The sequence below is a fragment of the Prionailurus bengalensis genome, chromosome B4 (genome assembly GCF_016509475.1).
Source record: "Prionailurus bengalensis isolate Pbe53 chromosome B4, Fcat_Pben_1.1_paternal_pri, whole genome shotgun sequence".
Classification (NCBI taxonomy): Eukaryota; Metazoa; Chordata; class Mammalia; order Carnivora; family Felidae; genus Prionailurus; species Prionailurus bengalensis.
In genome coordinates this window covers 48,327,520-48,348,871 of record NC_057358.1, presented here as the reverse complement: position 1 = coordinate 48,348,871, position 21,352 = coordinate 48,327,520, and the positions used below count along the sequence as shown (strand labels likewise).

The 21,352-nt window shown below is 38.8% G+C and overlaps 3 protein-coding genes across 9 annotated transcripts in view; 1 reads left to right on the top strand and 2 right to left on the bottom strand.

The window, feature by feature from the left end:
* PDE6H (phosphodiesterase 6H) overlaps positions 1-21,275 on the bottom strand; it is a 183,811-nt gene extending 162,536 nt beyond the window's left edge. Inside the window, exon 1 of one of the 2 annotated variants that reach the window (XM_043563397.1) lies at positions 21,183-21,275. The gene's annotated coding sequence lies outside the window, so the exon portion shown is untranslated. The remainder of the gene's footprint in view (positions 1-21,182) is intronic. The other variant, XM_043563396.1, reaches the window with a different exon arrangement.
* Positions 5,603-21,291, bottom strand: CB4H12orf60 (chromosome B4 C12orf60 homolog). Of its 6 annotated transcripts, XM_043563387.1 has the most exons (4): positions 20,926-21,171; positions 20,496-20,608; positions 20,215-20,272; positions 5,603-6,533 (listed from the first exon to the last, which is right to left on the bottom strand). In XM_043563387.1, exon 4 carries the CDS (start codon positions 6,507-6,509, stop codon positions 5,775-5,777), a length of 735 nt encoding a protein of 244 aa, XP_043419322.1. In that variant the 5' UTR covers positions 6,510-6,533; positions 20,215-20,272; positions 20,496-20,608; positions 20,926-21,171; the 3' UTR covers positions 5,603-5,774. The 6 variants fall into 6 exon arrangements, with proteins under 6 accessions (XP_043419322.1, XP_043419324.1, XP_043419320.1 ...); XM_043563389.1 differs by lacking the exons at positions 20,496-20,608; positions 20,926-21,171 and adding an exon at positions 21,183-21,289; XM_043563385.1 differs by having other exon boundaries at positions 20,496-21,171.
* On the top strand, positions 9,220-19,589 carry SMCO3 (single-pass membrane protein with coiled-coil domains 3). Its single transcript, XM_043563391.1, has 2 exons — positions 9,220-9,558; positions 18,216-19,589. Exon 2 carries the CDS (start codon positions 18,232-18,234, stop codon positions 18,907-18,909), a length of 678 nt encoding a protein of 225 aa, XP_043419326.1. The 5' UTR covers positions 9,220-9,558; positions 18,216-18,231; the 3' UTR covers positions 18,910-19,589.
* Positions 21,292-21,352: the final 61 nt, after the last annotated feature.

Genomic DNA, 21,352 nt, shown 5'->3' with positions numbered 1-21,352 from the left:
AGCAGAGACCAAATTCTTCATCAGATAGAAAGGCTTTGAAGCCCAGAGACATAACTAAAGTGTGAGATTTTTATCAGCATTCAGGACCAAACCAGTATAGTCTTAGATAGGAGGAAATATGAAAACTTGAGAAATAAAAGGGAAAGTTAATACAAGATGTTAGTGAAATCTCATTCATTCACTGCCAGTAGTGGGGTGCTGCACGTGTTTCTAAAACATTACAGAAGTGAGAATTTAAATTCATATATTAATTTAGAAAGAACTTTACGGCAAATTGGATTTTAAGTCAGCATCAAAAATTTAAGTACATTTATTAGGAATGTATGTAGATGTGTGTGGAGATAAAGGAGAAGATGTAGGAGAAAAAAAGGCTGATAACCAAGCACATATCAAAGATACACTGAGTCGCCACTATGTGACAATAATTAAGTGAAAGGGAGTATAAATCATCGAACTTCACAGCTGGGAATGTGCACCAACTCACCTCAGTAGTATACAATATGAGTGGGGCAATGGAGTTGTTTTAGCGGATTTCCAAAGACCTTAGTATTGGGCTAAATGGAGTGAAAGTGAGGGCTAGCTCTATACCTTTGAATTTTGAAAGTCTATGCTACTTAGCCCCTCTGAGATTTGAGTAAGAAACAACGAAAGTAAAATCAGCTTAACTGACCCCAGGAGAACTTTCTGAAAGGGCCGTGCCATGAGAGAAGAGACTCAGTGAAGAATTAGCCTAAAATCACCTGGTAGGGAATTCAGGCATCTAATACTTTACACGGAATTTTGAGAATAGGGCCAAGCGCATCTCTGTCACCTAGCTTACATTGGTCTCTATACCTAATAAAGCAAGGATAAAATTTCCATAAACACAATATTCCTGATTTATTGCCCAGGGACCTTGGCAGGTTAGTGGCTACTGAGTAGAGTCCCGCAGGCCTGACTCTGGGAAGAAGCTTTGCTGTGAGCCTCAGTGAAGCAATAGAAAAGCCTTCCAACATCTTGCGTATGCAATTTTTTTTTTTTGTGCCACATAAATGCACTTATTGAACCATACTATGTACAAAACACTTTGGGAATTAAAAGTTGAATGTCGTAGGCCAGATCTTCCATGAGTTTACAATCTCTTGGGAAAAATTAAAAAAAGAACATAAACGAGTCACAGAGGAAATAGCAAAAGAAAGGGGGAAATCAAGTCTTCTGTTCATGATAGTTCAAAAGAGAGACTCCTTCAAACTGAGGCAAGAAGAGATGCCAGGAAGGCTTCAGGGAGGAGGCAGGATTTGAACGAGGTCTTGGAACACTGGGAGTGGAGCAAGGGGTTAGAGGAAGAAGATAGTAAGTGTAGGTATGTGTCAAGTGCTTAGTGTCATCATGCATACAAATAAGCACTTGAAGTTTAGAGAAAAATGAGATCCTTCTGACCTATGGTTGGATACAGCTTTCTATCAGAGATGAGGCTTGAGAAAGGGGTTCAGATGGGTAGAAAAGAGACACCTGAGCAGGAGAGAGTCGGAGGATATAGGAATGATCAGTGTACGTAAGGGTCAGGAAGTAGGTCTGGTAGAGTGAAGCTGTAATGTGGACCAGAGAGGAAAGAGTCACCCAGTCAAGCTAAAAAGGCAGTCTAATGCATTGGATCTCCATGAGAAATCAGTTTTCTGAGTAAGACATTCTAAATAGGTGACTCTTAACACATGCCTCCAGCACCTGCGGCATCAGTGTCCCTTAAGAATTTGTTAGAAATGTGAGCTCTAGGGCCTGATCCTAATCCATGGAATCAGAAATTTAGAACCTATGTTTAAGAAGCCCTCCAGGCTTGTGACTTATGGGATTACGATCCTGCCGCTGCTTTATAGAACAAATCTCCAGAGATAGAAGTTATTCCCTTGAATTATGTAGATTTGTAGGTTAAGGATGAATGTCCATAGTTTACATTCCCTTGATCTCTCTCTATGGTCCACAGTTTTTGTGCAAGAAAACCGTGAAGTGGACTGTTGATTTAAATCAATTCAAAGTCTAAGTTCATGAAATTTTAGGACATCACTTTCAAAAATTTCACTGTAATTTCTGCTCTTTTTTTTTCTCCCGGGATACCTTTGAAGATAAAATGGATGCTTGACTGTGCACAAATTCACATGAATTGTTAAAAGAGCTGGTGTTATAAAGTTGCATAGTATTTACCTCCTATAGTAATTTTCTTTTAATTTTTTTTTCAACGTTTTTATTTATTTTTGGGACAGAGAGAGACAGAGCATGAACGGGGGAGGGGCAGAGAGAGAGGGAGACACAGAATCAGAAACAGGCTCCAGGCTCTGAGCCATCAGCCCAGACCCCGACGCGGGGCTCGAACTCACGGACCGCGAGATCGTGACCTGGCTGAAGTTGGACGCTTAACCGACTGCGCCACCCAGGCGCCCCTAGTAATTTTTATTAAAATAAAACATGCTTCTCTCCTTTTTGTGTACACAAAAAGTTATCTGGCCTCATCTATTATTTTATTTTTATCTTTATAATTTAGTGTTCTAATATGCCTGATTGTCGTGAATTTCTCTGTTTGCTATTACTTTGAAAAATAATAAAGCCAGTGAAAGAAAATTTCTGTAGAGTTTGATTTGCCTGGGGAGCCAGGATTCTTGGCCTGAGTTGTGTCATGATCAGAATCAAATTGACTGATGCTCTATGAACCAGCTCTTGATTTGGTAAAATTCAACAAACATTCATTGAACTAGATGCTTTCAGAGATGCCAACACGTACCAAACACTGGCAAGTGAGAAAACGTGAAGAAAAAAAAAGCATTACAAGTATTACAGGACTCCCTTCCTACTTTCCTTCCTTGTTTTCCTTCCTTCCTCTTTCCTTCCTTCTTTTCTTTATTTTCTCGTAGTAAATGCCCGTGTGTTTCATTTTGTTTTGCTTTATGGCAGTTCACATTTTTGTCCCCACTTATGCTTCATTCAGTTAGTTCACACTGGGCTCATGGCCCCTGAGGACTGAAACTAGATAAGAGGTAGAAACTAATGAGTCTTCCCCATGCTGCTTTTCAAAACCTGGAGGAACTGATAGAAAATGAGAGGAACCCAAAACAAAGAATTTGAGAGAAACATTAAACAAGAGTAATAGGTTTGAAAGGAGTGAGGCTTCCCCACCGACACACACACAGTATCTCCACAGGCTGGGAAGCAGCCGCCACCAAGAAGTCATCAATGTGGGAAGATTAGCGGTCCTGGGTGGTGGGGGAATATCTGTGAGAGGCACTGTCAGTGATGGCCAGCCTCACAGGAGCCACCAGCATCTGAAAACCACTCTTACTGATGCACTGCCCATCTCTGAGGTCAAGGGATGACACTAGCTGTCGCTCCCATTGACACGTGGTGAGGACTTCCCTAGAACTGCCACCAGTCATTCTTCCAGTCATTTCACAGAAAGACTCTGCCCAAGACTTTTCTTGGCCCTTGTCCCATTCATTTCCATGTGACTCGCCCTGCTGTTGTAATATCCTGGGACACAATCTTAAGACCAAGAGAAAGCAGGTGAAAACCTGAATACACACAGTTTCAGAAAAAGTAACAAAGTGAGAGCCACGTCTCCCTCCTCCCATTTATATATGCGTATTTTTGAAGTCAGGATAGAAATGGATCAGCTCAAGAATGTCCTCAAAATAAGACAGCTATTAATGGATACCTATTGCAAACAAACAAGGTTTCAGCGTTGGAGCTGAGAGAAACTGCAGACTCCATGTAATGAAACTCATCCTTTTTGCAAACCCTCTAAACCCTGGAAATGGTCAAAATCCCCGTGGCCCTTGCCACGGGACGTTCGGAAGGTCTTATTGTTAGGGAGCAAGGAAGAGATTCCTACTTTAAAATTATAGTGGTGATTCCAATGACAGCCTTGGCTTTGGAGCTGAGCTCCTGACTCAGGTTAGCAAAAGTGCAACTTCAAAGTAGCCATGACTGAGGAGGTGACCTGGGAACCTCGGTGGAAGTGACTGCATCGCAGGCTAAAAAGTACACAAACTGAGTGCCATCTTCCCCCCTCCATCAAATGCCCACCATCTCTTTCTCTTTTAGTTTCTCATGCTGCAGACTTTTTTTAAGTATAGGGAAATATGCTTTCTCTTTAAAGAGGAAAATGGGACTTAAAGCTTTAGATGAGAAAATGTTTACACGAGGAAAAAACTTAGGTATTCTCAGAAAAAAAAAATTCCAATAAAGAACTAAAATTACTGGGGCGCCTGGGTGCCTCAGTCGGTTAAGCGTCGGACTCCGGCTCAGGTCATGATCTCGAGGTCTGTGAGTTCGAGCCCTACGTCGGGCTCTGCACTGACAGCCCAGAGCCTAGAGACTGTTTCGGATCCTGTGTCTCCCTCGCTCTCTGCCCCTCCCCTGCTCATGCTCTCTCTTGCTCTCAAAAATAAATAAAACATTAAAAAAATTTTTTTAAAGAACTCAAGTTACTAATTGCTTTTCTTATTCTCAATGAAGTTCTTAATAGGTTCATGTAGAATATGGCAATGTTGAAAGCATATGCTTCTTCCCACTGAATGAGCGTCAAAGACTTTCTGGTAGGCAAAGGGACTTGTCTAACTTTTCTTCCCCCATAAAAGCACATCTCAGAAATCCTACAAGTGTTTCAGTCTTCATGAAAGGTTAGAGCAACTCCATTTTTCAACCTCCAATAGCTCCTAATCACAAAACTTCAGTAGGAAACAGACAAGAATAAATTGTTTGCTCTGGTCTTAGTCAAGTAAGCAAGAAAACAACTACTCTTCCTTCATTGCTCTTATTTACTTCTGGGAGCGCCTGGGTGGCTCAGTAGGTTAAGCATCACGATCAGGTCATGATCTTCGGCTGAGAGCATGATCTCATAGTTCATGAGTTCGAGCTCCGCATCGGGCTCTGTGCTAACAGCTCAGAGCCTGGAGCCTGCTTCGGATTCTGTGTCTCCCTCTCTCTCTGTCCCTCCCCCACTTGTGCTCTGTCTCTGTCTCTCTCAAAAATAAAAAATAAACATTAAAAAATCAATCAATCACTTCTGGATAAATCATACCAAAAGTATTTAGTGATGGCATATAAGAGTTAAGGCACTAATGTTTCAGAGATGGGTATATAAGGGACAGAAATGCAGAAGTTTATTTTATACGTGTCCTGTCTCAACAGTAGTTTCTGCCAGATTATCTAATGATAACGTTGACATTTACCTGGATTTTGCACTGAAGTATCTAGAAATAGAATTACTAAGGGTGAGGAGTGCTTGGATGGCTCAGTTGGTTAAGTGTACAACTTCAGCTCAGGTCATGATCTCATGGTGCATGTGTTTGAACCCCATGTAAGGCTCTGTGCTGACGGCTCAGAGCCTGGAGCCTGCTTCTGATTCTGCATCTCCCTCTCTCTCTGTCCCTTCCCCTGTTCACATTCTGTCTCTCTCTGTCTCTCAAAGGTAAATAAATGTTAAAAAAAAAATTACTAAGGGTGGAAATTAGTTTGGGGTTATTTTAACTGTTTTAAGATGACAGGTAACGTTTAGAAACATCCTCAAACATAATACATTACCTTGCTTTTCTGAACAAAATGTTATCTTTAGTAACTGCCACTTCAAGCAGGCTTTCTTTGATTATTTTTATTTGAATAAAGCAAAATTCAAGGTAAATGGTCTGTTGGGTGACTACTCTTTGCACTTATGTCTCAACATAACACATTTCTAGCATGAAAGGTCTTAGAACATACTCCAAAATTTCACAGGACTCAAACTGATTCTCTGACAGAAATGAGCACTCCTACTGGTCACTGGTCTTCTTAGGCACAGGCGTCTTGGTTTCCATAGTGCTTATGACTTTTTGGAGGACCTCTAAGATTGGCAGCAAAGCTTTGACAATTTGCTCCAGCTGATCTGCAGTGGACTTGATGGTATTCTTGGTTTGCTCAGTTTTTGGCGCACCCTGCAACTTCTTCAAGGTGTCTACTGTACTGCTTTGGGGTGGCCCTGGGCTTGTGCTTTTCTCAGATGTGGTGGCATCTGATTGCTCTTTGGTGTCTTTTCTATACAGGTCACTTAACCGAAGATTCATGATGGGATATTTCATCAAGGGTGAGACAGAAGATTCTAAACTCCCCAGGATGTTACTACTATTCAGCACAGAGACAATGATTGGTGTGTGGACATTTTTGAACATTTCTTTAGCTGACTGATGCAACTCCTTTACATTGGTGTTCTTCTCAACTATGGAACAAACAGCTGTTGCAATCTGGGAACATAAAGGTTCCTTTTGCATTTGGTCATACTTTGCCTCCAGTACAGATTGCATCTCCTTTAAAATTTTGAACATTTGTTCAAAGACATCCTTAATATTATCATCATCTTTCACAGTCATGTGGTTGATCTGAGTATTCATACTGCAGTTAAACAATTCAATAAGTATGTTAGTGAAGGAAGCAAGATCTTGCATATGAAAGAAGAACTTTCGGGCAGCTTGAACCAGCCTGTCTCTATCCTTTTCTGATTCTGAAGACATTTCTCCAACAAAAATGTTTCAGCACTGCAAAACAAAGTAGTAATCTGAATCAAAACTAAAATTATATTTGTCTACCATAGGGAGACTGAAAGTATAATCTAAATGTGGAGGTAACTCCTGTCAAGGGTAGGAAAGCTACCCAAGCTATAAAGCAGAAATGATCCTGTGTTTTAATTAAAAAAAAAAAAAACAGAAAAAATAATTAAAATAAATATATATATTTTATATATAAATATATATTTTCTATATATAAATATATAAAGTAGGGGTGCTTCAATGAACTTAAGTCTCATATTGAATATTGTGTGCTAGATCCACAATGAGATGTGCTGATATATGGAGTAGCATTATTATCAGAGATTATCCTCAATAACTATCCAATCTAGTGGAGAAGATGGTATAAAGCTTACAAATTACATAGAGGGGCTCTGCTTCCGGTTAAGATAGAGCAAGCACACTCCATCCAATCTTGCCCATTGAGTACAACTAAAAATCCTGGACAGAATATATAAAGTAACTATCAGATAGCTGTGAGAGGTGGATAATAGCAGACCAAGGAGGTAGAGTGCCACACTCCAAAGAAGATCAAGGCCATCTGATGCAAACTCCATCAGAGTCTCTCTTGCCTCAGAATGTTTCTGTACCTTCACTGCAATTCCTCCTCTTCTGCTTCAGAGAGGAGTGTTGATGTCTCTAACCAACGTTCACAAGTAGAATTCCAGAGGAGATACAAAAAGACAGGATTGTGAACACTGGCCCCGGAGTCACAAACCAGCAATCCACAGGCCAAGTCCAACCAGCAGATGTGGTTTGTTTGACCCACCATAAAGTAGTTTCAAAACGCATGTCAACTGCTAAATTCAAAAACTGAAAGATAGAAATCTGGATTGCTATTGATGATTGAAAAAAAATGAGATTAACTGGCAGCACTAAGCCATGTTATAAGTTAGAAAAATCGTCTGGAGCTACAGCTGTCCTTTTTAAAGTAGACAGTTACCCTCTACACCCTACTGTCTTACATTAAGTGTTTCAGCTAATATGTTTTGTCCAGTTACTGTAGGCACTGGAGTTACGTTATTGGCTATACCCACTAATGCACTTTATATGAAGTAACCTTCCTGAAATCCAAACCTCCTCATATTATCTCATAATAAAAAACCTTCAATAATTCAGTATTGCCTAGAGAATAAAATACAGTTTCCCGGAATGGCATTTAAGGTCATCTACAAACTGTTTTCATTTTTCACTACTTGCCTTCCTTTCACTGCTCTCACATAGATCCTGTGCCACCAGCCTAGTGGATTAATTTTGTTCCCTGGAAATGCTCTACAATACTTTGTTAGCTCCTTTGTTCACAGTACTCCCTCCACCTGCATTATCTCTTCCCACTCCTTCCCCCTCCACACCTATTGAAATCGTACTTATCCATCCATACTTACTTTCAATACACTGTCTACACATCTTTCTTCTCTTTTTTCCCCCCATGCCTGTACATGGTAAGCCCTAGGATATGTCAAGTGCAAAATGACCCACTGGGACAAAAGTAAAATAACACCCCCACTTAATCCTTCTTTAAAACTATAGAGCAGCATCTTTACATTTTACACATTTTCTAGTTGGATTTGGTTCTATATCCTCTACCCATTCAATAGCAACAGAAATTAGTGCTGTTAATATAATAAGAATAGCTACCGTTTAGTAAGTTTTTGCCATATTATATATGCATTATCTCACTCAATACATAATGACAATCCATAAATTACTAACTAATACTCAAATCACACTGATGAAAAAAAATTAGATTAAGTAACTTTCCCAGGGCTACATAGCTAGGAAGTGATACTTGGGGTACACAAAATCAGGACGGTCCAATTCTAAGCCTGTGTTTTTTCCATTAAGTTATATGGGGACTGAGTGATTTTCCTGCGTCTGAGGTGTCCCTGCCGGCTATAGAGGAACCAGTGGGTATTAGGGCAGACTCTAGATGAAGAAGCATAGAAGACACTGATCAAAGCATTTTTTTTTTTTTTAATGAGAGAGAGAGAGCGCACACATGAGTGGGGGAGGGGCATAGGGAGAGGGAAAGAGAGAATCTTGGGCAGACTCCACACTCAGCTCAGAGCCCTGTGCAGAGCTCAATCTCTTGTCACCATGAGATCATGACCTGAGCTGAAATCAATAGTCAGACACTGGGGTGCGTGGGTAGCTCAGTCAGTTAAGCGCCTGACTTCAGGTCACGATCTCACCCCTCGTGAGTTCAAGCCCTGTGTAAGGCTCTGTGCTGACAGCTCAGGGCCTGCACAGAGCCTGGAGCCTGCTTCAGTTTCTGTCTCTGTCTCTTTCTGCCCCACTCACACTCCATCTGTCTGTCTGTCTGTCTCTCTCTCTCAAATATAAATAAACATTTTTTTAAAGTCAGATGCTTAATGGCCAGGCACCCCATGATCCAAGCTTTAAGGGAAAGGAGTCAGGTTGGTCTTTCAGGCTTTTCTGTTGTCAAGACATTCACCAACACAATGAGAGACAGTGATAAAGAGCAGAGCTTCTACACACAAATCACATTTGGCTGCAGGTATCTGGATTTACATCTCTTGAGAACCCAAAGCCACCAGCAACAGATGGAAGTATAAATGCAACAGAAGCTAAAGGAAACTTGATGTCTGGAATAGCGGACAGGACAGAATCCCAGAATCTGAGAGCTGCGATCAGAGTCATCTTCTCTGCTGAATGGAATTAGTTCAGTTGTACAGCCCTTCAACAATGAAGTCCATTCAAGAACAGAAAATTAAATGGCTCACTACTTTACTAGTCTTTCTAATTATGTTACTTAACATACACTGACTTTATATTATACAGGAAATAGAAGAATTCTGAGAACAAAGAATGCAGAAATTGTCTATAAACCAGACAGGCAGAGGGACCCAGCAGAGACTAGCAAAGGCTATAAGTCATCACATTCCACGGAAACATCCGGATGAAACCAGATGAAAAAGCCCTTCAGCAATACTCCTAAACAAGCTGGGGCTACTGAACTCAGGAACACAGCGAGGTAAGCAATATGGATATTTCTGCTAGTATTGATATGATATTCTGTTTCTCCGGATTAAAGGATTCCTGAAACAACATGTCAGTCTTGATTCCTAGCCATAAATATAATATAGTCACAAAAGAACTTCGTTTTAAGAGGATCTGATGTCAGCTTCCTTGTGATTATTTCTATGAAGACACCAGATTAAAAAAAAAAAGTAACAGCTCATATGACTGATTAAATCAGAGGGGAAGATAAAGCAGTAAAGACATCACTATTAGGATTAAAGAAGAAATGATACCTATGTGAATGTGTACCGTTTACATGGACTGTAACATTTCCTCTTGTCTTTAACACCAATATAAGCACTCAGAATCTGTAAAAGAAGAAATGTATAATCTACTACTACTTAATTTATACTGCTTCTGCTCCTTCATGCTACATTTAAATATCATTAGCATTTGCTGTGTATCTCCAAATTGACTGTCATCTTCTTGAGGGCAAGAAACATTGTCTACTAATTTTTTTAATTCCTTAAGGCACATAAGTAGAGGATTCTCACCTGAGCATTTGATAACTCCTTGATACTCCTCTCCCTAGTCAGAAACATATTTTAGAAGAACTCACATGGGAAACAGTGTCATGACACCATGATCAGCTTCTTATTTTTGTTGTTTTTGTTGCTTTTAATGTTTGTTTATCTTTGAGAGAGAGACAGAGCGTGAGCCGGGGAGGGGCAGAGAGTAAGACACAGAATCTGAAGCAGGCTCCAGGCTCTGAGTGGTCAGCACAGAGCCAGATGCAGGGCTTGAACTCATGAACTGTGAGATCATGACCTAAGCCAAAGTTGTACTCTTAACCAACTGAGACACCCAGGCACCCCTGATTTTGTTTTTTCAGTTAAAGGCCATGGTTTTGATTTATAGAAGGAGGCCCAGAGCGAGTTAATAGCTGTTATTTTCTCCCAAAAAGCTTCGGGCTTCACCTATTCCCTCTTCCCATGTTCCCAAATAAGTGAAACTTGCATGATCACTGGACCCAAAACGGATAGTGAGGAAAAGTAACAGCCTGGAGAAATGTAAAACCTCAGAGAGCACAAATGACTAAACATTAGAGGCTGAGAAGTTATCTTTTTCTTTAATTGTTATTGTGGAAAAAGTTCAAACATACACAGAAGTGGAGATAATAAAAAAATAAACTCCCATTTACCCATAATGTAGCTTCAAAAATTATCAAAACAAGGTTGATTTTATATCCTCTGTAACCCTACTCCACTCTCCCTTCCAGATTATTTTGAAGCAAATCTCAGAGATCAAGCATATCATTTTATCATTAACATATTCACTATGTATTTCTACAAAAGCAAAACTCTTTTTGAAATTTAACTGCATGCTCCCCAAATTAACAATGTTTAACAGAACCATCTTTGACTTTGAAACATACACAGTGTCCTGCTGTAAAAATTTATTTTTGATGGTAGTGTAAAAGTTTTTGGAGTGCAATTGGCAGTACTTATCAAAAGCAATAAAAACTTTATTTCCCATGGATTATAGAATTCTTCTGGAAATTATCCTGAGGAAATAATCCAGATAATTGAAAGGGGGAAAAAAACCTGTGTATTAAAATGTCCATTAGAATATTATGATGGGGGGGTGCCTGGGTGGCTCAGTCGGTTAAGCATCCGACTTCGGCTCAGGTCATGATCTCACGGTCCGTGAGTTCAAGCCCCACGTTGGGCTCTGTGCTGACAGCTCAGAGCCTGAAGCCTGCTTCAGATTCTGTGTCTCCCTCTCTCTCTGCTCCTCCCCTGTTCATGTTGTCTCTCTCTGTCTCAAAAATAAATAAACATTTAAAAAAATTTTTAAAGAATATTATGATAGGGAAACAATTGGATATTTATTAAATCATGATAGATATCTTATGGAATATTTTATATAATGATTATAAAACTAGAAATAAAGGAAAGTGTTGAGGTAAATTAATATAAGATGACAATTTTATTTACACTGTTATTGCAACTTTGTAAACTACTGGCACCTTTAAACAAACTTTAGAAAGGAATAACCAAAAAAAAAAAAAATTAGGTTAATGGGTGTTTTTCTCCTATTTTAAAGTGCTTATATATCAGTGCTATTGACTTTATATTTTAAAATACTTTTTTATCAAATCTTTTAATTTCTTCATATTATAATTCTACCATCTGTCAAAACACATATCACATGTGTTTCTCCATGAAGCTTCCTCTGAACACCTCAATATAATTTCCCTCTTTAGATTTCTGTGACACTTGACATTTAACTACTATTATTCACAAAAGTATCCTGAGAATTTTTTATTTGAACATGTGATAATCAATACATTTTCACTTTGTAAGGTGGTTCCTTCCCTGAAAAAAACTAAAACAATTGTATAGTATCACTAAATAAATCTTAACTTTTAGATACAATCAATATATTTCTACCATTTATACGCTCTTCTGTCTTGAATGTTGACTTCTCATTTCAACAAAATTGACAAGGTTAATTTCAGTTAAGAATCCACTGAAGCTAGTCTTTGTTCACATTCCAATTTCCCAAGACAAAAATACCTGTGATTTCCAAACTTCCTTTTAGCAACAGAACTCTGTCATCAAATAAAATTTTATGCACCCACAGTCCATATATAGCAACAAGAAATCATAGCGGCTTCACAGCAAAGGCTCTGGAAAAATAGGCATGCCAGAGACCACGAGCTCCGCCTGCTGGCCAGCAATTCTCTATCAGGCTGCCCCAGAATCTTTGGAACCTATTTCATGAACCACAGCAATAAAATAACTCAAACAACAGTACAAACTCTGCTGTTAAGAAGTGGATGCTAATTGCATAAAGTGAATTTTTTTCATTGACAGGGAGCACTATCATGTGATAACAAATAATGTAAAAATCACATTTACCACACAAAAGGTGCAGGTAATAAGTAAGAATTGGATGAAGTGTATACCACTTAGCTACCTGTAGGTGCCAATCTTTAAATGTCTTTTATAAAATGACTTTGAAATGATTTTTAAAAGATTGAATTTTAAAGTCAATGTTTAAAAGGTCATCCCTGGGGCGCCCGGGTGGCTAAGACGGTTGAGTGTCCCACTTTGACTCAGGTCATCATCTCATGCATGATTCGTGAGTTTGAGCCCCACATCGGGCTCTGTGCTGCCAGTGCAGAGGCGTTTCAGATCTTCTGTCTTGCTCTCTTCTCTGTCTCTCCCCCACTTGCGCGCTCTCTCTCTGTCTCAAAAATAAACGTTAAAGGGGCGCCTGGGTGGCGCAGTCGGTTAAGCATCCGACTTCAGCCAGGTCACGATCTCGCGGTCCGGGAGTTTGAGCCCCGCGTCAGGCTCTGGGCTGATGGCTCAGAGCCTGGAGCCTGTTTCCGATTCTGTGTCTCCCTCTCTCTCTGCCCCTCCCCCGTTCATGCTCTGTCTCTCTCTGTCCCAAAAATAAATAAACGTTGAAAAAAAAAAATTTTTTTTTAAAAACCTAAAAAAAAAAAACTAAAAATAAATAAACAAACAAACAAACAAACAAATAAATAAATAAATAAATAAATGGTTATCCCTGAAATTGTAATAAAGATAGGAAGAAGTATACGACCCAGAACTCTTCTTAGGTAAGTGAAGTGTATTGTTGGTAAGACATCACTTGAGGCATGCCCAAGTAACACTATGATCTTCAAGAAGGGTGGCTCCGAGGCACCCGGATGGCTCTGTCGATTAAGTATCTGACTTCATCTCAGGTCATGATCTCATGGTCTGTGAGTTCGAGCCCTGCATCAGGCTCTGTGCTGACAGCTCAGAGCCTGGAGCCTGCTGCAGATTCTGTGTCTCCCTCTCTCTCTCTGACCCTCCCCCGGTCTCGCTCTGTCTCTCTCAAAAATAAATAAAGATTTAAAAAAGAAGAAGAAGAAGAGTGGCTCCAACTAATTGCAAGGCTTTTGTTTTGCTGAGTGAAGTAAGCAATTTGAGAGTCGAAGCTAAATTGTCATGGGCAATAGTAGAAATGCTGCATATTGTCAGCTGTTTTTCCATGTGGTTTGCAACCTCTCCTCTAAATATCAAACACTTATTTAAGAGTAACAGCTTTAAAGTGTACAAATTGTTAACCTTCCCTAGATGACTGAATATTTCCATATGGCCTCAGTGTTAATATATATTAACCTGTGGGTTGTTCAAAATTTGAATGTGATAAAGAAGATGTGGTTTATATACACAATGGAATACTACTTGGCAGTGAGAAAGAATGAAATCCTGCCATTGGCAGCCACGTGGATGGAACTGGAAGGTATTATGCTAAGTGAAATAAGTCAGTCAGAGAAAGACAGATATCATATGTTTTCACTCATATGTGGAACTTGAGAAACTTAACAGAAGACCATGGGGGAAGGGAAGGGGAAAAAATAGTTTCAAACAGAGAGGGAGGCAAACCATAGGAGACTCTTAGATACAGAGAACAAACTGAGGGTCGATGGGGGAGGTGAGGGGAGGGGAAAATGGTGATGGGCATTGAGGAGGGCACTTGTTGGGATGAGCACTGGTTGCATGTAAGTGATGAATCATGGGAACCTACTCCTGAAATAAGAGCACACTGTATGTTAGCTAACTTGACAATAAATATTTATAATAGAATAGAAATAAAAAAATATAATAAATAATTTGTAGAAACTGGTAAAAAAAAATTAAAATAAAATAAAATTTGAATGTGCACAAGTCAAGCGCCAAGCCTATAATTTCAAATGACACATTACTTTCAACTCCACGTGTACTTTTAAATGTCTTAACTACCTAACTAGATTGGAAATGCCATAAAAGCAGGGACCATGTACTTTTTCATTTTTGTGTGCTTTATAGAGCCTAGCATGCTTTCTTAGACATAGTAAGGTACTAGTCCATTAGATAAATTGTTACTGAATTATTAAACTGCTTCCTTCACCAGCTTCTTCAAATTTCACGTGTCCAAAAATAATTCATTAGTTTCACCTTAAAACCCTACCTCTCCTCCACCTAATTCTCTAGTGTTTACCTCACTGTTGGGATAAAAATAATCTTGAACTTATTCAGTACCAGAGGAACCTTTTCAACACCCTTCCCCAAAAGAAAAGGAGCTAGAAAGGTAAGCCCAACTCAGAAAAAATAAAAGTCATTTTTGATTAGATTTGAAAAACAATTCTGAGCAAGTCATGGTGTCTCTTATTCAAAATTGTTACTGGCACAAAATTATAGCTTGATATCTGGAAACTGGGAAGAAGGGTATAAAAGTGCAGGTGTAACGCCTTGGGTATATAAAAGAAAGAAAATATAATTGAAATACTGTCTTTCAGGTAAGATTTAAGTTTTTTCATCAATTAATTAGCTACTATTCTTTTACTGTCCTGTTTAAAGTTGTTTGCTCATTTAGCTATTAGATTACTACTGTTTTTCTTATTTATTACAACACTCTTTGAAAATTCACACTTCGTTTTTCTTGCACGTTTCCCAGTTTGCTTTTAGTTCTTTTTACATGGTCATCCTTGTTAATCAAATTTTTGTGTAACTTTTTACTTTGGCTTTAAGTGTATAAAGTCCTCCTCCATATAAACATCTGAAAATTATCCATTTTCTTCTAGCTACTTTATAATTTTTTACATATATTACATTAACTTTTTTAAATTAATTTTTAACCCCCCAAACTAGTCTATTATGCCAGGAACATTTATAGAATAATAATTTCAATTACTATCAACCTGAGATTCTATGTTTATTATTTATCAAATATATAAAAGGATCTGTTTTCAGAACTGTTTTGTTCTAGGAGTTCATCTATTCTTACACGCGTACAATACTGATTGTTTTCATAATGTTTTAATACTGAGGGAGGAAAAATTCCCATCATTACTTTTCCTGGAAAAATAGGAAACCTCACCTATTTAGTTTTGTTTAAACCCTTGGGAGAAAAAAAAGAGAAAATGGAGTCCTCTGTATCTGTGTGGGATCTGGTACATATTCTCCTCAGGTAAACAACATCCTGATTAATTGTTACTTTATGATTCATTCATCAAGTTGTGCTAACACAGTGAATTAACTGGGAAGAAACTGACCACTTGGAAGTATTCACCCTCCCACCCAGAAGGCAGATTCATCTCTCCATTTGTTTATCTTTACATACATAGGACCACACACCTTTTCTGGAAGCTATGCCTTCGGATAATGGCATAGGATAGATGCGAGAGATATTTTATGCTTTTTCAGGGTAACAACGAATCCTCTCACCTAAATATCTGAATAGCAATGTAGTTGATGATCTTCTGAATTCAAAGTCAGAAACTGGAGTTTTCACTTCATGATAATATCTGAAAACTCAGAGCCAAAAAAAGAAACAAGTTTAAGGGAAAATTTCAAGAAGATAAAAGAGAAATCAAAGTCCAGATTCGTGGTTATTGAAGTGCAGTTTGCAACCCAATGGTGTGTTTGGGGAGTATTTAATAAACCCTCAGCCATTTCTTTAATTGAACTTGGGTTATTTTCTAAGTACAGTTCTGTGGCAATTTGTGTAACACATGGGTGTGCCGGATCTCAATCAAATATAAAAATGAATTTCTGACTAGGGCACCTGGATGGCTCCACTGGTTGAGGGTCTAACTCTTGATTTAGGCCCAGGTCATGATCTCAAGAATTGTGGGTTCGAGTCCTGCGTCCAGCTCTGTACTGGCAGCATGGAGTCTGCTTGGGATTCTTTCTCTTCCTTTCTCTCTGCTCCTCCCCCACTTGCACTCTTACTCTCTCAAAATAAATCAAGACTTTTTTAAAAAATGAATTTTTTGCCACGATAATTTATGCTATCAGGGGTACTGAGACATTTTTTTCTAAATTTGGAAGCATAAATAATTATGTTCCCTATCCATTTTTAAAAAGTGTACCCCTTTCCATTTTCAAATGATATCTTTATGACTTGGAGAACAGGTTATTTTCATATTTATTTTCTTGAGAAAAAAGTATCTCCATTCCTTCATTCCATGCTTGTGAGGTTCCTCATATCTAGGCCAAGACCCATGGTCCCAGAATAGATAGGGCCTGAATTCCTCAGGATGTTGTTTACTCAAGACAGAATGTGCCAGACCCCATACAGATTTCATTTTCTCTTTTCTCCCAAGAGAATTTTAAACTAAAAATAGACTGGCCAAGCACATAGTAAGCCTATTCAAATGCATATGGAGTAACATTGTTCTTACAGGACTCCAACTTTTTCACCCAAATAAACTCAGAACGTGATTGTTCGTTTTTTCTCTACATAGTACCCTGAACCAGAAGTACAAACACAAGGAGGCTCCTACCAGATTCATTTTATTTATTTGATGGTGCGTTCTTGCTACTCATTCCTTACTACCTTCACGAAATGGTATTGTCTTCTTACTGAGGCTAGCTTTTTTTTTTTTTTTTTTTTTTTTTTTTTTTTTTTGAGAGAGAGAGAGAAGGAGAAAGACAGTGAGAAAGCAGGGAAAAGGAGAGCGAGAATTCCAAGCAGGCCCCATGCTGTCAGCGTGGAGGCCACACAGGGCTCAATATCACAAACTGAGATCATGACCTGCGCCGAAATGAAGAGTAAGACGTTTAACTGGCTGAGGCACCCAGGCATCCCTCTAGCTAATCTTTTTTTAAAAATTTTTTTTAACATTTATTATTGAAAGACAGAGAGACACAGAGCGTGAGCAGGGGAGGGGTAGAGAGAGGGGGAGACACAGAATCTGAAATAGGCTGCAGGATCTGAGCTGTCAGCCCAGAGCCTGACGCGGGGCTCGAACTCACAACCTGTGAGATCATGACCTGAGCCGAAGTCGGTTACCCAACCAACTGAGCCACCCAGGTGCCCCTCCCTCTAGCTAAACTTAATAGTGCCCAAGTGCACTACAGACCAGTCTAAATAACTTACAAGATTGGCAAACGGACACTACAGAGGTAGTCATAACTACACTGTATCCGGCACCATGAACACTTTCTCCCCAAGGGAGATTTTAATCTAAAGAATTTTGAATATGTGCTCTTATTGTGAAAATTTTGTGTAAAGATTCTAATGTTATATCAGTGTTGCCTTTGGATGGCCCCTGCGTTTAGAGACCAAATAATTGACTGTAAGGACATACAGAGTGACTTGAATAGTATAAAGTAACAGTATACAAGCAAAATCAAATATTAATAGCCCTGTAAACTCAGATCTTACTATTCTTCTGGCCCTAGTAACTTAACTCCAAATATTAAAGAAATCAATCTGGTAGGTGACTAGGGCTTGGGAAAATTAAGGAGCACTGGAAACCAAGGGCTAACTACACAGTATGTCAAATGCTATTAAATATTACTTGGAAATAATCACATTTGTCAAATAAGATACTTGATAAACACAAATGTTTCCTATCTAGGATTTCTCTCCACCACAAAAAGCTAGTGCCCTAATTAATGCACCAACAGGTTGCATTCTGTTACCCACATTTCCATCCACTGACTCTTAAGTTTCATAAAACTAATTGTTTTGAAGAACCTGTTGAATTTTCTAAGGAATTCCTTAGACAGCACAGTGCTATTTTTCTATTCATAAAGTATAAGATTTCCTGGTCAAATGTATGCAGACAACAGCTATTTTTCAAAAGTTTTAGTGAATATTTACTACTTTATTTTTCAGAAGTTATATTTGAAATATGGCTCACAGTGACTTCCTCTACCCAGATAACCCAAGGAGAAGGCAAGAAGTCAACCGTCTTCACCAGCAGCTTCTTGACTGCTTATCTGATAGCTTCAACGCCACCAATAAGCTCATTGGGGTTTTAAACACGCACTTGCGGTGCAGCCTGGCCTCCATTGAGATGAAAAGAGATGGGACCATCAAGGAAAACTGTGATATCATCATCCAAGCCATGATGGAAATCCAAAAAGAATTGCAAAAGGTTGATGAAGCACTGAAAGATAAACTAGAGCCAACCCTTTACAGAAAACTTCAGGATATTAAAGAAAGGGAAACAGAGAAAATTGCAATAGTACAAAAGGTCATTTCAGTCATCCTGGGAGAAGCTACTTCTGCAGCCAGTGCAGTGGCTGTCAAACTTGTGGGCTCAAATGTCACAACTGGCATAATTAACAAGTTGGTCACCGTGTTAGCTCAAATTGGCGCTTCTCTCCTTGGTAGTATAGGGGTTGCTGTTCTTGGCCTTGGCATAGATATGATTTTCCGTGCTATCCTGGGAGCAGTGGAGAAAACACAGCTTCAAGCAGCCATTAAAAGTTATGAGAAGCATCTGGTGGAATTCAAGTCAGCTTCAGAAAAATATCATCATGCCATTACCGAAGTCACCAACATAGTGAAACACCAAATGAAATAAACAGCCACTGTGCCACTTCTGCTTCTCAACAACAGTGTTCTGCTTCTTTGATTAGGTTCATTTTCTGTACGTTTCCAACATGGACATAAATACAGTTAACAACGTGGAAAGATGGTTTAGAGATGCTGAAACTAGATGCCTCTAGAGTTTTGTATCAACAATGAATGCCTAAATCAGCTGGTGCTAGACCCTGTGAGGTAAAATTATATCCCAGGATACCTTCTTACACTGCTCTACCAGATCAACATTAGGTTTAATGCTATTGTAGAAAAGCAGGTGTAAGGGTTACCTTTTCCTTTTCTAATTCCTCAAATCTTTAAAATTTACACTGACTTATTTCTACTACTAGCTTCAGACACCATTTAGTTCTAAGGCGATATACTTGGTAACTGCTGCCTAGACAAACTGTGACCTTTGAATGAAATAGAAATGCAACCATAATTTTGTTCATCAGTTTAAATCCAATTTTCTATAAACTGGAAGAGACTGAAATATGGTTTAGCAACAATTCAATTATGAAAGAACACAATGGTTCTTTACCTTCTACTAATCACACGCTATAACCTGGATGGATTTTTTAAAAGATAAAAGTTAAAACTAAAAAGATAAAGGCTCTGTTTCTATAATGGCAATCAACCCTGACCAACTGTGGTGTGATGATTAAATATCCCTCATGTGAACGTGTGAACTCTCTGGAACATTTAAAAAGAAAACATGCAAACCCCAGCTACACTTACATAACATGCATTTAGGATGCAGGGGAGGAAGCTGTTACTCTCATAAGAATTTGTCACTATGTCATTTAAAGGAGAGTCATAATTTTTACTACCTTGAGTTTTCAGAAAAATGAAATTTCATTTTCAATACTATCAGAATGGAAGCTGCCTCTGCTACATAAAACGTTAGATGGCCCATTTCATTAATTACCTGATTTCAGAAAAATCCAGAGGTTAATGAGGCCTAATGGTTCAGTTAATTTCTACAGACACAAGTGTTTTTTCGCCAATAACTACCCATTGAGACTCTTAGGTTCTATTCACAAAATTATTAATAAGTTGTTGATGCAAGAATGTGTTTGTTACAGTTTATTTTTTGCATAAAAGTACAAGAAATGTCTTGAGATTTTAAAATCTCATCATGTCCCCAAAATTAAAAAGCTAGATGAAATACTTTAATGTTTCAAAATGTACTCATTTTCTCTTCTGTCACTGCTTCTTAAACTTAGTTGCAAACTAAATTTGTTCACATTCAAAATTAAAGCTTATTTTTTTTATTACCTAACTTTCAAGTTCTAAACTACAATACCTTGTTAATGCTCTTTCTGGGACTCAAAATTCGGTCCAAAACCAAACCGGGAAACTTTCTAAAACAAAGGGTAGTTTAGGTAAGGTACCGATCTTAAATGCTTAAGTGCACATTTAAATATTCTGCTGCTAAGATTAGTATGTATCTCCTTCAATGTTGGAGTATTTACAATAATTGGTAGTAAGAACTACATCTAAAATATTTTCCTATTAAGGGATATTAAAATCAGAAATAACCAAGGGAGTCTTTTAAAAGTATAATTTTTAAATACTTGAGCTTACCTTTAAGGGGAAAGGGGGAGGAGTCTCAGACAAACCGCAGATAGCAGGGAAGGATGAAAGACTAGACCTAAGTGAAAATCCGTATATAGGTATAGTGACATCATAAAGGACTTCTAGCTGGTGAAAAGACCAAAAGGGAAAGGAGCCAACATAAATCAACCTCGCCACTTCTAGATTTAAAATTGCAGACGTATCTCCACATTTCCTCCTCAAAAATTTATTGTAGATTACTGTAGATTAATTTATCGTAGATGAACAATCTGGAACTCTAAAACGGGCACTAACTTGCTCAAATCTACAAAATGTTCTGTGTGCCTATAAAATTTCCAGACCGACATGACACTAGCAAAGAGCAACAAACACAGTACCAAGAAAAATTTGGGGGCCCGCTCTCAAACAGACACAATCAAAAGAGACAGCACGCGCTTACATCACGAAAAAATCCAAAATCCAAAAACTATCACAATTCTGGCCAAAAGAAACACCGCAAAACAGCTAACTGGAATCGTCCCGTCCAACCCAACGTGACGGAGATCACGGAAATTAAGTCAGAATGTCTCGGTCCTAGAGGGAACGTAGTCTTCTCATCAGCCAATCACCTAACCCACTTGCTTCGCTTTCCTTATTTCTATTGGTCTAAAGAAGTGTCAATTAACGTGGTTCTGCGCAATGGGGGCGGGCTCTTACCAGAAAGTCAACCAATTCGGTATTAATCCGGAGCGGAAGAAGACTCTGGTCCGGGAGTTCTTGGTTCCTCTCTATGGTACCAGGGCGGAGAAACGCTAAGATCTTCGGCAATAGGGATAGGAAGTGACGTAAGGATGGCGGAGGGGCGCGAGGTTTCAAGATGGCGGTGG